The following is a 20,912-nucleotide window of genomic DNA, read 5'->3' on the forward strand; positions in this document are numbered from 1 at the left end:
ATAAGTTTAAAGAGACAGGTGGATGTTTCATTGAGAGGAACAGATGGAAAGCTGTTCAAAGAAGTAGGCATCATTAATTCACCGTAAGGTTGCACTGAAATACCCTACTGGGGACTGTGGTTGTGCAATTGACCTTCACCTCTGGGACCTGGGTTCACACCAAGCCCAGGTGGATGGGTTAGACGAGTCTTCAAGGGTAATGTGCAAAGTAGTTTTGAACAGGTTCAGTTAAGTGTCCAGTACTGCAGAGCAAAATAGCCCCAAATTCCAAATTAATTGACAGCTCTAGCACTGAGACCACAGAATGGGAACTGAAGATTGCTACAGGGCAAAACGGGTTTCTTTCCCAATATCGGGTTGTACTGTATCTCTCCCTGGAGCACACAACAGGGCAGCACACCCTCATACAAAAGCATCTTCCTGATGATGACTTACAGGTGTTTTGACATGGCAAATGCAATTTCTATTTCCTTTATTCATTGAAACCTGTATTTCAACATTGAAACTTGTCTTTCCTTGTATTTCAACTGAGAGGCCAGGCAAACTCTTTGAATACAATATACAATTGTGGGTGGGCTAATATTGGGAAAGCTAAGATAAGTAAAGGACTCATCAGGAAAAGCAGCTGATTCTCAGTGGAGTATTGGTATCGATAGGCATTCATTCTCAAGGTCACCAACCTGAATCATAGAATCCCAACAGAATGGAATCAGGCCATTCAGTCCACAACAATTCTCCGAAAACTATCCCACCCACTCCCTAAAATCCTGCATTTCTCATGCCTAATCCACCTTGCCTGCACATCCCTGGATGCTATGGGCAATTTAACATGGCCATACACCTAACCTTCACATCTTTGGACTGTGAGAGGAATCTTCAGCACTAGAGGATACCCACACAGACACAGAGAGAATGTGCAAACTCCACACAGACAGTAATCTAAGGGTGGAACCAAACCCAGGTCCCTGGCACTGTGAGGCAGTAGTGCTAACCATTGAGCTACTGTGCTGCCCATATGACCATATGAATGGGTCATTCTACCTAAGCTGATAGGACAATTATAAAGAATGATTTCTGTCAAATTGGTGTGCCTTGTTTAGGTTCTAGGAGAGGAAAACAATGATGAATGTAGTCAGAAGTTTGACCTTCAGTAAATTAACTAAAGTAAGACCATTATAGGCCCTGACAAGCATCTGCCTAACTGAATAACACCTTAAAACATCTCTAAGTGACACAGTGAATCATCCTGATTGGTCAGAAATAATCTGCTCTCCAGAGAAAGGATTTGTTTTGCTGAAGTAGGTATGTAAAAAGGTCAGCTATTTTACACCCAAGTTGGAATGTCTTAGAAAAGGTAAGAATGCTATAAGAAAATTCGTATGAGCTTTGGACAGAAGGTTAAGATAGCTGAAGCTTTTCAATTTAACACCTATGAATTGTATCATTATCGGTAACAACTCAAATCTCTTGAGTGCACAGAGGAACCGCTATGACCCCATATCAATTGGCAGACGTCTGGGGTTAGCCAAACTCAGGCTTGGAGGTGACTGAAGAAAACAATGACTGGCAGAAAATAGCTAATGTGGACAGGCAAGAGGCTGGAAGAACCCAGCAAGCCAGGCAGCATTAGGAGATAGAGAAGTTGGAGTTTTGGGTGTAACCCTTCTTCAGGACTGACACCAACCAGATTCATTCCTCCCATTGACCAACCAGGTTGTACTGTCTGCCTGTCTTCACCTCTCCTCACTTCACTACCCTGTCCCTGCCACCCCCTTTATCTGCAGCTTCCCCTACACCCAACCCCCAGTCCTGAAGAAGGGTTACACCTGAAACATTGACTTCTCTACCTCCTGATGCTGCCTGGATTGCTGTGTTATTCCAACCTCTTGCCTGTCTACCTTGGATTGCAGCACCTGCAGTTTTTTTTATCTCTAACCAAGTTTGTTCCACCGCGAAGTCTCTTCAAAGGATGACCACTTTGAGGGAGTTCTCTGCCTCCGTCAGACATGCACTCAGTGAGTCCCTTTCTCACTGCCTCAATGCCGTGACCACTCAGCCCTCCTCCAGCTCTTTGGCCACACGATGAAACAAACTCACTGCTATAGCCACGTGACATTCCTCAGCTGCTGCCTTCGCAATCATCTCATCCATCAAGGCCTAAAGGTACATTACAAATCCTCCAAATTTGGACTCACCTTTGATGCTTCATACTGACAATAACTAATCACACACAACCTCAGAAGTGAAGCGAGGACTCCAGCTGAAGTTACATATGGAATGCCAATCTACTTCACAAATAAGGTTGTGTGTCGGCATGTAGAACACAGAGAACAGCCTGAATGACCCCAGGTGCAAGCTTATTAATGATACATTGAATAACTATCTACGCATGGAACCTTGCTAAGCAATTATAACATTGAACTTGTAATCAGGGAGATTCTAGCTTCTGCTTTAATACAGCAGGAGGTTTAAACTGATTTGCCTGCAATGTAGACTATCAATTAATCATATTTACCCAAGTATTTTATGAATGTGTAACATTCTAACGAAGTTAATTGTGTTATTATGAATGTGTCAAATAAAACTGTTAAGTAATGCACCTCTCCCCGCCACTTTGTCTTTGCCTAAAAATGAACAGATAATTACTTCATTCAGTGTTGCAGTACATCCTTACTGTAATAGTCCAAGACAAGGGGATGCTGTATTGCTGTAGGTGCAATAGTTTTCTTCAACCAACATGGTAAAGCAAATTTCTCTCCACTTGTTTAAGTGTCTTCATAGAATCCTCGCCATTATGTGAAGATGTGCAAAGAATTCCTTCAGGATTTAGGCCAATATTTAGCTCTCAAACATAACATCAAACCAGGCTGTATCATACACCAATGAACTGCTACCTCAGCTCAGATAACCGCAGTGATGTTCTGTGAACAACGTTGAGGAGCCCAAAAGAATAGAAGGGCACTTTGTAAATGTAAAATGTTTTTTGCTGTCTTAGCACTTGCAGGCCAGTCCTCCTAAGTCCCCCGTATAATCTTTTCAAGACTCAAATGTTCATTTCTATCATCGTAGCTACATTCCCTCTTCGAAAACAGTGCTCCTACCTGGGTTATGGTTTCAGCCATTGTTGTCATGAAAAAAATAAAATAAACAGACAGTTGAGATGCTTGGTGGCTGCCAACATGCATGAGGTTGATTTGACTGCTGTCAATTTCAGTGCTGGGAAATGAATGCATTTATGTCTTTTGGTCCTTTGTCAAACTAAATGCATGCTTGTCCTCCATTGCATGGCAAAGAAAGAACTCCTCACCTTGTCTTCCCAGTACCATGTTGAATAATCCATTCCAAACAGCTGAGCAAAAACTCATTGCAAAACTAAAAACAAGGTCAGTTTGGGAAGGTGGTGCTTTCAGAGAAGAGACCTGCCCAAGATGTCAATGAAAGTTGAAATTTGTGCTGTACCACAATGGTTTAATAGTCCATTGATAGAATCAGTGGCTGGTACAATTACTGCATTTAAAAGGCACCTTGATGGGTACATGAATAGGAAGGGTTGAGAGGGATATGGGCCAAATGCTGGCAAATGGGACTAGCTTAATTTAGGATATCTGGTCAGCATGGACAAGTTGGGCTGAAGGGTCTGTTTCCGTGCTGTACATCTCTATGACTCTATGTTGTAGCCTGACCCTCAGCAAGAATCAGGGTTACAATCTTTGCAGCCCATTTTGAAAATGAAGAATCAGTTATACTCCAAAGGTCTGATGAACACTGGAGTTATAGTGTTATAGTCCCAGTTACTAGCAGTGGTAGAGTCTCTGGTGTTATAATTTTAGCTTCAATCCTGATAAACAGGGATCAGGTATTAAAGCCATAAATTCTGACAGAATTCTGAGTCAGTTCCTCTTGTGAGATAATCTCAAGTCAAGTGTGTGTGGTAGTTACAGAGCAGGGATTTCCCTTGCGACTTGCTAAATTACCATTGAACCTGTTTCATTTTCTGGTGTGTGCAATGTACAAAGTGAGAAACCAAACTGTCTCCTAAATCTAAAATCTGATGTATTGAGGCAGTTGAGGGGCTTCTAATAAAGAAGAACATCAGTCATCGGGTAGTTACTTTCCCAATAACTATGTTGATGAAGTGAGAATGTAGCTCGGTCGTATCCCTCAAAGGAAATAAAAGTTGCAATCATAGAAATAAAGCTTAGGAGATAATTAATGCAGACAGTGTGGGGTACAGTTTGTAGAAAAGAGAGGAGATGGGCACTGCATGTCAGTGATGAGGTAACATTGTATCATCCTTGGGGTTGGAAGGTACCATCATATTTAGGGAAGGAACATGGTGGAGTAAGCATGTCTATGTTGTTCAAAATAAACATTTTGTTACCTGTGCAAGCCTGGTCCTCATGCAAATCTTCTTCAGGTGTCATATTTTGTAACATCAGCAAAAGCAAACAGTTTGTTGTTTAGAATTAAGACCCCTGATAAAACAGGGTTTTTAGTTTTGTGTTCTCCCAAATCAGAAGGACAAGGTCTTCTGAAGGTCTCTGCTGTGTGCTGAGGTTTTTGGTTGTCAATTTTTCCCGGCAGCTTGGAGTCAAATCAAAGTGTGGCCCATGGATAGAATCCTTGCCATTGTGTGAAGATGCGCAAAGAATTCCTTTAGGGTTTTGGGCAATATTTAGCTCTCAAACATAATGTCAAAACACAAAAAATTAGTTTGCCAACTCACCAAAGTAAATGCACACTAAATGTCAGCCATCCATTGCAAATCAGCCTTACACAGATCCCTTTAACATTTGCAATTTTCAGCAAGGTATCACAAGATCGTGAGCAACACAAGATAGTGAGCAACACATGATAGTGACCAACACATGATAGTGACCAACACAAGATAGTGAGGAACACAAGATAGTGAGCAGCACAAGATAGTGACCAATACATGATAGTGACCAATACATGATAGTGAGCAACACAAGATAGTGAGCAACACATGATAGTGAGCAACACATGATAGTGAGCAACACATGATAGTGAGCAACACAAGATAGTGAGCAACACATGATAGTGAGCAACACATGATAGTGAGCAACACATGATAGTGAGCAACACATGATAGTGACCAATACATGATAGTGAGCAACACATGATAGTGAGCAACACAAGATAGTGAGCAACACATGATAGTGAGCAACACATGATAGTGACCAATACATGATAGTGACCAATACATGATAGTGACCAATACATGATAGTGAGCAACACATGATAGTGACCAATACATGATAGTGAGCAACACAAGATAGTGAGCAACACATGATAGTGAGCAACACATGATAGTGAGCAACACATGATAGTGAGCAACACATGATAGTGACCAATACATGATAGTGAGCAACACATGATAGTGAGCAACACAAGATAGTGAGCAACACATGATAGTGAGCAACACATGATAGTGACCAATACATGATAGTGAGCAACACATGATAGTGAGCAACACATGATAGTGAGCAACACATGATAGTGACCAATACATGATAGTGAGCAACACATGATAGTGACCAATACATGATAGTGACCAACACATGATAGTGAGCAACACATGATAGTGAGCAATACATGATAGTGAGCAACACATGATAGTGAGCAACACATGATAGTGACCAATACATGATAGTGAGCAACACAAGATAGTGAGTAACACATGATATTGAGCAACACATGTTAGCAAACTAACATGAAATAGTGACCTCCTCAGAAACAGACCTTTTGGTCCAACTTGTCCAAGCCAACCAGATGAAATAGTGACTAACACGAGATAATAATCAAATACAAAACAGAGACACAACATGAGATTGTGATCCAGTACAAAGTAGTGAGCAACGTGTGATAGTAATCAACACGAGACAGTATTCTAACACAAAATGGTGACAGATAGAGTTTAATAAATATCAGGATGAGCCTCTGAGGTAAGCTATAATGTCATCAATACTTTCGTGGTTCTTGTGTTAGTGTTGCACTAAGAGGTTGGATACTGTACAGTATGAAACATGTAGCTCAGTAGCAATGCCAATGTACAGTGTATTAATAAACATACACTTCAAAAATGTTTTGCCTGTGAAGTACTTTAATTGGGGCTAGCTGAGGTTGTGAAATCTGCTATATAAAGGCAAGACTTTTCTTGTAGAGTGAATGCTTCCCTCTGTGAAATGGGACATGTTCCAGAGGTTGATTTTATTTTTAAAAATAATTTATGGCACATCAGCACCATTGGCTGGGCCATCTCCAATTTGATCTGGAGAAGGTGACAGTGAGCTGCCTTCTTGAACCACTGCAGTCATTGGGGGGTAGAAGGGACACCCATAAGGGAGATCCAGGATTTTGATCCAGTACTTCAGTAGTTAGAATCATGGGTGACTTGCAGGGCTGTACTCTAATACCTATATTCCTGACATGCCAACAGACACATTCAAAATAAAATGTATGATATTAAGAAATGTCACAATTCTGGACTAACCGGCTCAGCAGATACCAACACCCAGTCGCCAGAATTAACTATCTCATTTGCAAAATTCATTAATTGATAATGTGATTTGTTAATCAAGGAACTGATATCAATATGTAGATGTTTCTTTCATAATAACTCATTTATGAGCTTCCTCAAAAGCAGCTCCTTCAAAAAAAAAGTTTTCCCCTTTAATAAAGATTTGATGCTATTGTCAAATTTAACAAGAGGTGGAAAATCGGCTACACCAACGCGGGAATTTTGTCAATGCCACTAGATGTCTGCGTGTGAATCCCATCTGAGTGAATAGAAATTATAATTCCCCTCTGCTGTATGTTGTCAGGCTGTTCTTTTTAAATTATTTCCTATCTCCCTCTCTCCCGTTCGTATCTCTCTCTCTCTCACACACACACTGTTCTTGGATCAAGTGAATTACTCTCCCAGTATGTGTTGTAGCTGTCTCCACTCTCACTCTCTCTCCCACTTTGCATTTTAACAAAGCTCTTAACACGTGGATACCGATGAAAGTCTCCCTCCATCGCCCTCTCCTTCATCTCACTGCCGCTTTTGTATCACAGGTTGTGGTGCGAACCAACCCTCTCCTCCCTCCCCTTCCCACAGCCAGGACCCGATGGGGTCAACATTGGCCAGGAAAGGGATGATCGTGGAGCTGGAAGCATTTTAGCACAGACGCATACTCACTCACACACACACACACCCTCACAGAGAGAGGGAGGGGGGAAGAGAGAGACCCTCACACACACACACACACAGAGGGAGGGGGGAGAGAGAGACCCTCACACACACACAGAGGGAAGGGGGAGAGAGAGACCTCTCCCCCCCACACACACACACCCTCACAGAGAGAGAGAGAGGAAGGGGGGAGAGAGAGACCCTCTCTCACACACACACACACACACACACTCACAGAGAGGGAGGGGGGAGAGACAGAAACACCCCCCCCCCCCCCCCTCACACACACATGAAAAGGACGCAAACAACATAAAAATCTCACACAAGCCAAGTTTCCCTTTCCTGCAGCTCAGGGGTTTTGAGTGAAGTGGAGGAAGAACTGGGAGCTGTCATCATACCAGCCGGACAAGTTACATGCAGCGGCCGAGGTAAGCGAAGGAGCAGCGGGGCTGCAAGTTCACTCTCACCCGGAGTAAGGAAATAACACGAGGGGCTCGCAGCTTGGGTTTTAATTTCTGTAAATACAGTAGACTGGCATTACTGATAACTCAACCGGTCTGACTGCTGTCCAGGATAACATAGATTTCGGTATCGTCCTGTGAATTTTAACGCAATCTCTCAGTCTGTGTGTGCGTGTTATTATATATAATTATCTCCAGGCTTTTTAAAGATCGCGGTTTCCAGTTTAATCTACTGTGTGCATGCATTTGGCAGTGTCCATTTCTCCCTTTTTTTTGTTCCCTCCCCGCTGTATTAATTTCTTGCAGCTTTTCCCCCCACCGCCGTCAAGTCCCCACCCCGGTTTGCAAACGATTTTCTTTTCACTTAATCGGAACGTGGCCTCGTCGGAAATCATTGGAACGGGAGATTTGTCAGTCTTTGCAGCACGTTCAGTGAAACTGATGCAAATGTTGCATTTTTTTTTGCAACTTGTTGGAACGAGGGAGGGTGTGCAATTTGCTGGCGCGTTTTCAATTTGTAGTAAGGCCTCTAAAGGTTACATTTCTTTGCAAAACTAAACGTTAAACAACAATTGTCCTCCCCCCCCCCCCCATAAGAGTGAGACACATCAAACTTTGAATCTGATATGAATTGGCGGAGATGATATTCGTAAATCAGCCCGCGGTTGTATGGTTATCAACATCAGAATATGCCTTTAGTGTTGTGTTGGGAGGAATATTAGTGGTTTGCTGGTTATGTATTAAAGGGGTGGTGATGTTTTGATTACCTCCTGTGTGTTATAATTGCTGGAGTGATCTGATTTAAATTGCTCCGCGTACAGTTCCTGCTCTCTTTTCTCTCTCTCTCTCTCTCTCTGTGTTTCTCTCTCTCTCTCTCTTTCCTCCACTTGTTTCTCCTTTCTAAGGACAGAAATGTAACCAGCAGATTGACAATTTTCAGTGGAAACTGTATCCAAACCAGACGTCCCTCCCAGTGTTGAACAGCGACACCTTACGGGATGGACAAGAATGGCGAGACGGGGCCCGGAGCATATCGCTCTCTCCCACATAAGGAGCACCCCAAATCATTGTCAACCGCTTTATCTGGACAGTTTCTTTCTGTCACAGCAAGACTTCGAAACAATAGAGACACGTTGCTATTTATGATAGGATTAAATGCAGTAGGCACTTTCCCTTTTGGTGGGCTAATTGGGAGGTAGGGGTGTTTGAGAGGCATTAATGTGTAAAGAATTTAAATCCCAGATCATTCAACGTTCTTTACAGTTCCATCCTGGATGTCTTTAATTTCAGCTGGCCTATCACTCTTGGACTACTGTAGGGTACTTAACAGTGCACCCAAGTCTTCACTATTAATCAAGATCTTTGAGCAATTAATCAACCATTTGGAGATTAATCAAACATTTTCAAAAGGGAGAGGAATCAACAAAATTGAAACAGCTGAGTCTAGGGAATCAGCGCAATGGCTGGAGCTTTCCTGGGCAGTCTTTAGACCTTAATTAAAGCAAAGAATTGCAGATGCTGGAAATCTGAAACAAAAGTAGAAATTGCTGGAGAAACTCAGCAGGTCTGGAAGCATCCGTGAGGAGAAGTGTTGTTGGACTCAAAACTTTAACTCCGTTTTCTCTCCGCAGATGCTGCCAGACCTGCTGAATTTCTTTGGCAATTTCTGTTTTTACTTCTGTCTTTAGACCTTGTTACATGGATTATTTTGTCCTGTTAAAATATTTGTATACATTAGTTCATGTGTTGAACAAATTCTTCAAACAGAAATATACACTCATAGGAAAAAAGGCATTAGAATTTGATATAAAAATCAGATTAATCCTTCTTCAAATAACAAGTCTCTTATTTAACTTATACCACATCAGATTATGATTTATTTTAACATGTAGGGAGACTTTGATGAAGAAACTACAGGTACCAAAATTGCTATTGCATTCCAGTGTTTTTTGGGACATTATTTTTGAGTTTAGGATTTGGTCCTCATAGACCGATGAAATAGATCCAACTAACATGTGAACCATTGAGGGAAAAATATTTACATTGGTCAAAATTTTCCTTATTCAAACTAGGCATTATGAGTGTATGACAGTAACTAACTGATACAGTAAGGAATTTAGAAGAAACTTATTTATCCAGAGGGTAATTAGATTGTAGAATGTCTAACCACATGGAGTAATGGGGGTGAAAAGCTATGATCCAGGGGACACCAGGTTAGTATGTGAGGGTGTGTGAAATATTTCAAAGGATTAGATAGGGAGGGAGCTAAGAGGAAGTTTATAAGGAACTCCAACAGGGACCAGTTAGTCTTAGTGGCCTGTTTCTGTGCTGGAAATTCTATGTGAACGTCCACGACATGTCTTTGTGCAGATAGTGGCTACGCTGAAAGAAAATCCTCAATGGCTATAATATGCTTTGGCATGACATAAAATTGTGAAAAGTGTTAGATAAATGCAAGTCCCAAATTGCTCTAGAAAGTGAAGTGACAGCACACATTTCTCCAGCTCACTAATCTCATGCTATAAATTATGACCTTTTCCAGTCGGTGAAATTTAGTGCCCATGTCACAGTAATGTTGTGATGCAGTTGTAACATTGCGTGGGAACTGGCTACAATGTCAGCACATTGACAGCAGGGTGGACAGAGTTAGGATACAAATTAACTGTGACTTCTTTGAATACCAGAACAGGCTCATACTCTAGATTTCTTTTCACATTCACTTTAAATCACTTTAATTTGTGAACTCCAGCTTGCAATATAATTTTGAGTGTCCTCATGACCCTTCATGTTTCAGGTAAACTCTCGGTAGTGGAAGGATAATAAACAGAACAAATCCACGAATGGTTTTCGAGAGTGCAATTACCCTAGGTCTTCACACAATTTGTCTGCTTTCCTCAATAAGCTATTGATGCAATTTTAGGTTAAAGTTATTAAATACATGGTTTTAACAAAAATTGAACCAGCAACTGCTTAACAGTAATGCAATACATTCCATCCACCTTCTTGAAAAGCATTAACTCAGTGTTAACTATTCTTTATAGATTATTTTTATACAAGTAACTTTTTTCTCTTGTATTTCATCTCACCGAAAAGCTAAGATAAAGCTAAAACCTCCTATAAGTTCCAAGCTGATTTAATAACTACATCTCCTTAAATATTCCCAAAGACTCACTAAATTTGAGTATCTGTCAACCACACTGAAAAACAACAACTGTACAAACGACACAGTCAGTCCACATTCGAAGCTTGTCTCTCCGTCACAGTTTGCAGACTGTTTATGAAATCTTTCAACATCAGTGTTCAGTTGAACCAGATGCAAAATTCAGATTATCAGAGCTTTACTTTCCAAATTCAATATGTTCCAAATTCAAATTTTCCAAAAGTGAAAGAAGATGGATTTGTTTTAATTTACTTTGTCAAATTTCAGACAGTGAAAGCATGATCCTGCCATTAATGATTGTGGCTGATGCCCACACAATGATTACAACCAGTTCACTGTATAAGACTAGAAGCCTCTGGTCTACTGGGCTTCTAAATGAGGCGTGGGTGGAGGTAACAGTTTAAAGTGACTTGTGACTTCTGAACCAACCTGCATCAAGGCCCGTTCACCTATCACTTCTGCGTTATCTGAACAACATTGGTTCCCGGACCGGCAATGCCTCAATTGTAAAACTACCATCCTTGTTTTCAAAATTCCTTTGTGATTAATATCCTCTCCATCACTGTACCCTCCTTCAACCCTACACCACTTCAAGATCCCTGTACTCTTACAGTTCTGTCCTCTTGCACATCCTCAATTTTTGTAACTTCACAACGAGAATCAATGCTTTCAGTCGGCCAAACACTGAAATTTCCTCCTTAACTTTTTAGCCTCTTTTTTCTTCTTAATGCTCCTTAAAACAAACCTCTTTGATCAAGTTTTTGCCTTGTCCTAATATCTCCTTATGTAGTTCAGTGTCAACTTTTTGATTTGGAGCGTGTTTTATTATTTTAAAGGCACTGTCTAAATACGGGTTGTTGTTGTTGGGAGTATTTCCCAGTCTTTGTATCTATATGTACTTGAACATTGGCAAGAATAAATTCTGTTCAGTTTTCAGAAAATGGCCCATCCTTATCCAACAATGATACACTGCCAACAACAAGCAGATACCTCTTGTTTGGATGCTCCAAGCCTGAGTTTTTAGATAACAAATATAGACCAGCTCTCTAATTCTTATGTTAATTCCCCAACATCTGGAATAAATGCCCAAGGCAGGAAGTGAACACCAAGACCGTAACCTTTGGATAACTGATCGTATGCTATTTTTCTTGATGCAGCTTTTATGTAACATTATTCAATCCTGGATTTAATAAGGCCAAATTCAGATAATCGACACCTTTAACCATTTTAAGGAACTGTTTCCAACTTTAGCACATGATAACTGACATGCCCCAACTACTCTACATAGTGCCTTGATCACAGGAACCAGTTCAATAAGAAAATGTAGAAGGAATGTGTGCTAAACACATCAATCAAAAACTATAAACTTATTAACAAAGCTCTTTTAAAATTCGTTCATGGGCTTCAAGCTTTACTGGCATTTGTGGTGCACCCCTAGTTGTCTTTGAAAAGGTGATGGTAAACTGTGTTTGTGATCTGTTGCAGTCTTGGAATGTAGGTTGTTGTTCAGAACATCAACAAATGATTTGGATAGTGACAGAAACAAAAGGTCTCCGAGCTTGCAGGTGATAAAACAGTGAATCTGGATAGACCATGGAGTTGGGCTGAATAACGTCAAATGCTGTTGAATATAGACAAGTGTGCAGTCAGTGTGAATGCTGTCTAGGCCCCAGTTTTCTGAAGCTAGTAGATACATACTTAAGGATCACACAGAAAAAAATCTGAAGTGCTTGCCATATTTCACATCTGGAGAGTCCAGCCCCAGACTTACTTCCTCTTAAAAAAAAATTGTTTGTGTAAAAGGCATTCAGTGGAACATCCTGGGAAATGGAGGAACTTCCAGAAATGCGCAGTGATATTGGATTGAGCTATTGAACAAAACAAAACTCATAAAGATCAGGCTGCTGTGTTTCTCTGAAGTTCTCGTATTTTGCAATAGTGATTTCACTTCAAAAGCGGTTTATTGGCTGCAGTATGTTGTAGGATGTCCAGACCTCTTCCTTAACACATTAGGTTTAGGGCTGATATTTTGTCATTTTTCACAATTTCCCCCTTTACCTGGAATGGAATTGAATCTTCTAAAGCTGCTATCTTTAGCTTGAGATAAAAACTGAGGTAGTGTGGAAGAAACTTTACTCTCTCTGTTTTGTTGTACCTGCTCTGGGAATGTGCCATGTGGTGAAAGCTTTACATTATTCATACGAATAGTGTCACACTGAAGTAGCAACAGAAAGTAGAAGATTCATTGGGTTTGCTGAGTGTTTAGCCGACTCACCATCAATTAAATCACCAATTAGCCAACACCCTGCTGTTCTCTGGAGGGAATTTGTTTATTCCAGGTGCGATTCCTATCGTTGCCACTCCAACTCATTTCCCCTCTGATGGTGCTGTTCTGTTCCTGGTGCGAAGGTTGCCAGCTGGACATCCAAGTGGTTGATCTAATGTGCCAACTGAGATAGTGGCAGCCTGAATGTGGCAGAAGGTAGGGAGATGAGCCTGATCCTCACATCATCTGAAATGCCACACTGGAACAAGAGGAGGCCATTCAGCTTCTCGAGCATGTTCTGCCATTCAGTGAGATCGTGGCTTGTCTGTAGCCGAACTAAAAGCATTGAATTCTCTCTGTGCCTCGGTCAACATTCCTCCTACAATCAGCACCAGCTTGAACAAGCTCTTTGGCCTTTCATTCAATTGACCCTAGGTATGACTTTTCTGTGTTCAAATTGGAAACAGCATTTACTTACACAGGTGAATGCATTCCAAGAAGCGGTTGTGATGTTATAAGATGTTCTGAGACTGTTATTGGCACCTCACAAGTGAAGGTTGTCTTCTTTGGGGAAGCCTTACTTGCAATATCATATTTCAGAGAGCAAGAAGAAACAAGAATAGCAAAGTAAATTGAATTGTCCTAGCATTTATAGAGACAGGACCGGATCATGTATTGTTATCACAGACAGACTTCATTGTATTTGTGAATTCAGATGTAGCCCAGGCTTCAAACCTCCCTGGTGTTCTGCACGAAAAGAAAACACTTGAAAATCCCATAGCCAGGCAAGCTATAATTTGAATTAAAAAAACCAGAATATATTGCCTTCCTTCGGGCATCCACAACAATTAGTGAGATGATATGGTTTGACACTTTGAACAACGAGGTATGATTCCTGAGGGAACAGACTCACCACTGGAAATCTCGTCCAGTTTTTGACAGCCCTACAACACTCCAAGATTTCTGTGCTCTGCAAAACCTGACATCGCTGGCTTTCTCCGTTGTGCTGTTAGTGACCATACCCTCAGCTGCCTGTGCTCTAAGTTGTCCCTTTCTAAATCTCTCCACCCTCTCTGCTTCATTTGAGAAATTCTTTTTTAAAAAAGAGACTCTTTGACCAATTTGCTGGTCTCTGTTATTACAGCCTCATGTCAGTCAGCGCCACAGTTTGTCAGCGCTCAAGTGAAAGACCTTGCGTTGTTCTACTCTGTGAATGGCATTGTTTAAACACAAGTTGTTCTGTACGTTTGTGGGCATCGTATAGAAAGCACAGGATTTCTGGTATCTGGATCACAGGACTGGAATCATAGCATTTTCTGGCTATGACACATTGCTATAATAACATAACAAATTGACTACCATGCAACTAAGGAGGAAGAGGAGGGACTATCTAGCCCACCCACTCCTGTATTAGTATCATAGCAAAACAAAGGCAAATCCAGTTTGCTGAATAGGTGCACTGATAGAATTCTGATACCACTATTGGCACAGTCTGAGCGGGTGTCTGGTCTGCTGCCAGCGTCAGCCGTTTGATCTACCCTTGATCTTGTGCCACCTTTATTTGTGCTCCACACTTTCACAGTTGGGTTTAACAAATTCCTGGACTGCAATGATGTTGGTCCTGTAACCTTAAACCAGCTCATCATGGAAGCTAGCCAGAGTCACACAAAGTAACCCTCTTTTGTTTCTCCAGCCAGGTGTCTGCTCTACATTATGGCTTGGGGAACTGGCGTTGGACTGGGGTGGACAAGGTGAAAAGTCACACAACATCAGATTACAGTCCAACAAGTTTATTTGGAAGCACTAGCTTTCAGAGCGCTGCTCCTTCGTCAGGTGGTTGTGCACTGCTGCCTGATGGAGGAGCGGCACTCTGAAAACTAGTGCTGCCAAATAAACCTGTTGGACTATAACCTGGTGATGTGTGATTTTAACTATATTTATTGGCCAGAATGGGCGTGATAACTTTCGCTTTATTTGGTTTAAACTGCCTTGTACAGCTACGCTCCTTTTACATCTCAATGTCAGTTCTTGAGTAGAAAGGTTGCCGGTTCAAATCTTGCTCCGGTGACTTGAGAACAGAGTGAACAGCTGAAACTTCAGGACAGTACTGAATAATCGCTGCATTGCTGGAGGTGCTCCTTTAAAAGACTGAGGTCCCATCTGTCCTCTTGGGAGCTGTCAAACATCCCATGGCCCTATTCAAAGAAAAGAATGAATATTCTCCCTCTTGCCCTGGTCAACATTTATCCTTCAACAACAATGGAGGATCTGGTCACTGTCATGGTGCTGTTTGTAGGAGCTTGCGAGAATCATAGAGTCATAGAGCACGGAAACAGACCCTTTGGTCCAGTTGATCCACGACGACCAGATTTCCGAAGCTAAACCTATCCCATTTGCCTGCATTTGACCCATAAACCTTACTATTCATGTACCTGTCCAAATGTCTTTTTAATATAGTTGTACCTGCATCTACCGCTTTCCCTGTTGTGTGCAATTAGGTCGGCACTTCTGCTAGTTCACACTTGTAAAATTAACTTGATCCTGTTTAAAGTGCTTTGGGATGTTACTATATAAAAGCAATGTTCCTGTTTAGCTGAAACTGCTTGGTGACAAGAACTGTCTGCATGTGTCTTTACTCCCTTTTCCATTTTCTCCCTTGTGTCCTTGAATCTACCCATTCATTATGAGAGGTGATCAGGGGGTATGTGTGAACACTGCTGCCTGAGAACAGCTGGAGCTGTCAAATTGGCCTGAGTGTCCCTGGGAATATAAGTACAAAAGTCAAGCTGGACTCTCCCCAGTGACTGGATCTCAGGGAGGACCAAGCTGTGCAGTGATGTTCCCATGATGGAAAATCCCATCAGCACAGCCCGATAGCTCATCAGGAGGCTCTGGGGTTCTGAGGGTCAGTGAAACTGAGGCAGCAGAGAGAAGACAATGGAGAGAATGAGCTGCAAAGAATGACATTTTGGGCCCTTTAAACTCCACGTTAGCTTTCATTTAAAAAATAAACTTTCTGCAAAGAAAATAAAAACTTCATCCTCAATAAAAACTCTTATAAATCCTGAAGCTGTTAAACGACATGTCTCTATTCGCACGGCTTATGACACAGGCTGTTGTCATGCTGCATTGAAATATTTATGCCCACACCTCCAATTTACTTTGATCTAGCTTTAAACCACATTAAATGTATTTAAAGCATAGATAAGATTAGAATTGGCTTTATTGTCACATGAACACGGTGAAAAGTTTGAGTCTTAGGTATAAAGGTGCCTAGAGCCAGATTCTTGAGGGCAAATTCTGAGGGAAAAAAAGATTGAAAAATAAAGAGATAAAAAGTTTGGCATTACAGACCTTCAAAAGTTTAAAATCATAGAAATAAATGAGAAAAATTAAAAGTTCAGAACAACAGTCCTTCCACAATAGTATGATTTGAAAAAGAGAAACTTTAAAACAAAAAGGATTTCAGACAAAGTCCATCTTAGTCCATTTCACGAATCTGAGCTTGAGGACCCAAACTGCACCCCCCCACCTCCCCACCTACTCTGTTGGAACCCGGGCGAGAACCCCATAATGTTGACGAAAAGCCACGTGGAGTCACAAACCTATGCCGAAGCCGTCCTGAGGAGACCCATATCAAGTATGTGGGATTTCTGGAAAGAAAACTTCTGATGAAACAAAAATGATCTCATGGAAATCAAATAAAGCAAACTTCAAGCCCTGTTTCATTCAGTGACCATTCTCCCATCTCTCCTTTCGTGGCTGGGGCTGTAGCATTGCAGTGGCTCAGTTCCGCAGGCCTCAGGTCTGGTGTGTATTGACTTTGTTGCCTTCTTCTCAGGATGTTAATCTCTCCCAAATCCCCCCCGCCTGAACCCTGTCCATTGATGGGTCAGAGTGCAGCCACCCTGTGTGTTGGGCTCAAACACTGGAACTTCAGGGCTGTATAGGAGAGTTCTTCCTCTCTGTTGGAACCAGGGACCTCTGAGTGTACGTTCATTTTGCCCCATGAAATATAGTTTTTTAAAAAGTCACATGGCTAAACAAGACAAAACCACTTTGTAAAAAGACAGTTTGAGGGAGTGAAATAAATTCTCCAGTCCTAAGTAATGCTTCAATCAGTGATTTCTAAACCTGATGCTCTTGCCTCGTCAGGACTTTTAATTTCACTACAATAAGGAATTCTCTCACTTTCCAAATATCTTTAATTTTTTGTTTGCCCAGCTTTTCCTTGCATTCTCTCTTTCCTCAGTACTTTGCATCCCTGTCTGGCTCCTGTCTAAGGGCTGGTTTCCCTTGTGTATTTCTGGATTTCTCGCTTCCTCACCGTTTTTGTCCTTGTTTCTATCCTTTTACCTTAGTCTCTCTTCTTCACAGCTTTTTAAAACTTTCAGACAATTCCTTTTCTTACTGACAATTCCACTATTTTGTTCTCAAGCTCTCTCTCTCCCTCCTATTACTCCCCCTGAACCTCTCTTCTGTCTCAGGCTAGTTTTCTCCCTTCTCTCTTCTCTGCCCCTCAGACTGGCTCTCCCCCCTCTCCTTTGGACTAACTCCCGTTTCCTTTTGTTGACCTCTCCCCTCCCCTCTCTCTTACGCTCAGTCTTTGCAATCCCCTCCCAGGCTAGCTCCCTCCTACATTTCTATCTCTCCCCTCTCTGGAAAGATCTCTGCTCTCTTGTCCTCTCTCTCTCAGGATAGCTCTCTCTTTGTCTGTCTTTTTCTCTCTCTCTCATACACACACACATTCCCCTCTCCCATTCGGGCTCTTTCTCTGTCCTGTCTCCCTCAGGCTAGCTCTCCCTCTCTCTCTCTCCTCCCTTTCTTCATATAACCCATACCCTCCCTTCTCTCTCTCCTTCCCTCTCCTCTCTCCCCTTTCTCTCTATCCTCTGTCTCTGAAGCTAGCTCTCTCTTTCTCTGTGACACCCCCTTCCCCTCTTTATCCATTCCCACCGTCTCCTCCCACCCCTTCTCCCTTCTCCTCTCTCCCTGTCTTGCTCCCTCCTCCCCTTTCTCCCCATCCTCTGTCCCCTCTCTCAGGCTAGCTGTCTTTTTATCTGACCCCCTCCCTCTCTCTGCCCTCCCCGTCCCTCGATGTCACCTCACTCTGTTCCCTCTCTCTTTGTCCCCTCTTTTCTCTCTAACCTCTCTCTCTGTCCTATCTCTGTCCCCCACTTTCTCTCCCCATCTCTTCATCCCTCTGTACCTCCATCACTCTGTCCTTCCTCGCCCCTCATTCCGATTCCCAATCCGCTTCCCCTTCTCACCCCCATCTCTCTCTCCTCATCCCTCTCTCCAACCCCCATACCTCCCTCCCTCACTCCATCCCTCACTTCCTCTCCCCTTACCTCCTCTCTCCCTCTCCGTCTCCCATCCCCCACCTCCCTCTCCTTCTTCCTCAGCCCCTCCCTCTCTTGCCCTCTCTCTCTTGCCCTCCCTCACTTTCTCCACCCTCCCTCTCCCCGCTTTCTCTCCCTCTCCTCCCCCTTCCCCACTTCCCTTCCCTCTCCTCCTTCCCATCCCTCTGCTCCCTGTCCTCCCCTCCCCGTCTCCTATTTCTACCCTCTTCCCACCACTCCCTTCCCTCCTCTCACCCCCGTTCCCTCCCCTCCATCTTCCCCCAACCTTCCCACTTCCCTACCTACCCCCTTTCTTTCCACCGCACCTTCCTTCCCCCTTTCCCTTCACTCCTCCTGCGTTCCTTCCCCCCTCCCTCCACCTTCCCCAACCCCTTCCTTCCCTCTCCCCCACCTTACGCTTTCCCCTCCCCCACCCCTTCCATCCCACTTCCCTCTTCCTCCCCACATTTCCCCTTCTCCATATTTCCCCTCTCCTCCTCCTCTTCCCCCTCCCCTCCCCTACATCCTCCACCTTCCCCACATCTTCCCCTTCCCGACATCTCCCCCTCCCCTCCCCTCCCCTCCCCCACATCTGCCCCTCCCCCACATCTCCCCCTCCCCTCCCTCACATCTCCCCTCTCCCCCACATATTCCCCCTCCCATCCCCTCCCCCACATATTCCCCCCCCACATCTCTCATCTCCCCTTTCCCCAACATTTTCCCTGACCTTCCCCCACCCCCACATCTTCTCCCCCCAGTCTCCCACCCCCCCACATCTTCTCCCCGTCTCCCACCCCCACATCTTCTCCCCCCATCTCCCACCCCCACATCTTCTCCCCCCATCTCCCACCCCCACATCTTCTCCCCCCATCTCCCACCCCCACATCTTCTCCCTCCATCTCCCACCCCCACATCTTCTCCCACCCCCACATCTTCTCCCCCATCTCCCACCCCCACATCTTCTCCCCCTCCCCTCCCCCACGTCTTCCTCCTCCCCTCCCCGTCTTCTTCCTCCCCTCCTCCACATCTTCCCCCCACGCCCCCACATCTTCCCCCCACCCCTCCACATCTTCTCCCCCTCCTCCCCCCTCACATCTTCTCCCCCTCCTCATCTTCTCCCCCTCCTCCCTCCCACATCTTCTCACCCTCCTCCCCCCCACCTTCTCCCCCTCCTCCCCCCCACCTTCTCCCCCTCCTCCCCCCCACATCTTCTCCCCCTCCTCCCCCCCACATCTTCTCCCCCTCCCCTCCCCCACATCTTCCCCCAACCCCTCCACATCTTCTGCCCCTCCCACCCTTCCACATCCTCTCCCCTCCTCCCTCCCACATCTTCTCCCCCTCCTCCCCCCCACATCTTCTCCCCCTCCTCCCCCCCACATCTTCTCCCCCTCCTCCCCCCCCACATCTTCTCCCCCTCCTCCCCCCCCACATCTTCTCCCCCTCCTCCCCCCCCACATCTTCTCCCCCTCCTCCCCCCCACATCTTCTCCCCCTCCCCCCCCCACATCTTCTCCCCCTCCTCCCCCCCACATCTTCTCCCCCTCCTCCCCCCCACATCTTCTCCCCCTCCTCCCCCCCCACATCTTCTCCCCCTACCCCCCACATCTTCTCCCCCTCCTCCCCCCCCCACATCTTCTCCCCCTCCTCCCCCCCCCACATCTTCTCCCCCTCCTCCCCCCATCTTCTCCCCCTCCCACCTCCAGACATCTTTCCCCATCTTCCCCCCACCCCTCTCCTACACCCCTCCCCTACACCTTCCCCCCCCCCATCCCTCCACATCCTCCCCCCCCCCCTCCCCAGGCTGATTCCCTGTTTGTTGCCCTGCAGCCTGCTCTAGGCGGGGTTAGCCTGCCTGCTTCCGCGCTCTCTGTGTTTGGGGGAGGTTCAGGCTGGGGCACTGATTGATGGGTTAGCGCAGATCTCTCTCTCTCTCTCTCGCTCCTTGGCGTGTGCGCGCTCTGATTTCTTGTATTTTCTTACCCCCACCGCCTGTCTCACCCAGGGCGAGCAGAGTTGGAGAGTTGGAGTTCTGCGGGATCCCAGTGTGGGCTGGATGGATGGGAATGGGGAGAAGGGACGCTCCATTCGGCTACCGGCTGCTCGGATTGCTCAGCCTGGCTCTCTGGCTCCCAGCAGGTAAAGCAAAGACGGTCTTCTCCACAAAGATTGGCAGATGGAGGCTTTTCCCTCTCTGTGTGTCTGTTTTTAAAGTTTGACTCTTGCGTGGGCTGACCTTAAAATGTCCCAGATTTCAAATGCAGAAAGTTTTGTTCAGACAGTTCATTATGCAAGTCCCCTCCAAAAAAAAGTCTTAGAGTTGCATTTGTTGGGGGGGGGGGGGAGGGGAGAGGGACAATCAGAATCTCAGTGTTCAAGGGGATCAGAGGGAAGTTTTTTTTCACAAAGTTCTTTAAAGTTGTTAAGCAAGAAAGGTTTGGAGATGGTGGGCAGAGAAAGAGTTTAAACTTTTCATTTCTTGGTCAGTGTGA

General features: G+C 44.3%; 1 protein-coding gene across 2 annotated transcripts in view; it reads left to right on the forward strand.

Annotated features, from left to right (window-relative positions):
- The first annotated feature begins 6,967 nt into the window (after positions 1-6,967).
- rgma (repulsive guidance molecule BMP co-receptor a) overlaps positions 6,968-20,912 on the forward strand; it is a 39,993-nt gene continuing 26,048 nt past the window's right edge. Inside the window, exons 1-2 of one of the 2 annotated variants that reach the window (XM_072565201.1) lie at positions 6,968-7,623; positions 20,426-20,559. In XM_072565201.1, coding sequence (XP_072421302.1) covers positions 7,610-7,623; positions 20,426-20,559 — 148 coding nt within the window. In that variant the 5' untranslated portion in view covers positions 6,968-7,609. The remainder of the gene's footprint in view (positions 7,624-20,425; positions 20,560-20,912) is intronic. The other variant, XM_072565202.1, reaches the window with a different exon arrangement.

The sequence above is a fragment of the Chiloscyllium punctatum genome, chromosome 48 (genome assembly GCF_047496795.1).
Source record: "Chiloscyllium punctatum isolate Juve2018m chromosome 48, sChiPun1.3, whole genome shotgun sequence".
Classification (NCBI taxonomy): domain Eukaryota; kingdom Metazoa; phylum Chordata; class Chondrichthyes; order Orectolobiformes; family Hemiscylliidae; genus Chiloscyllium; species Chiloscyllium punctatum.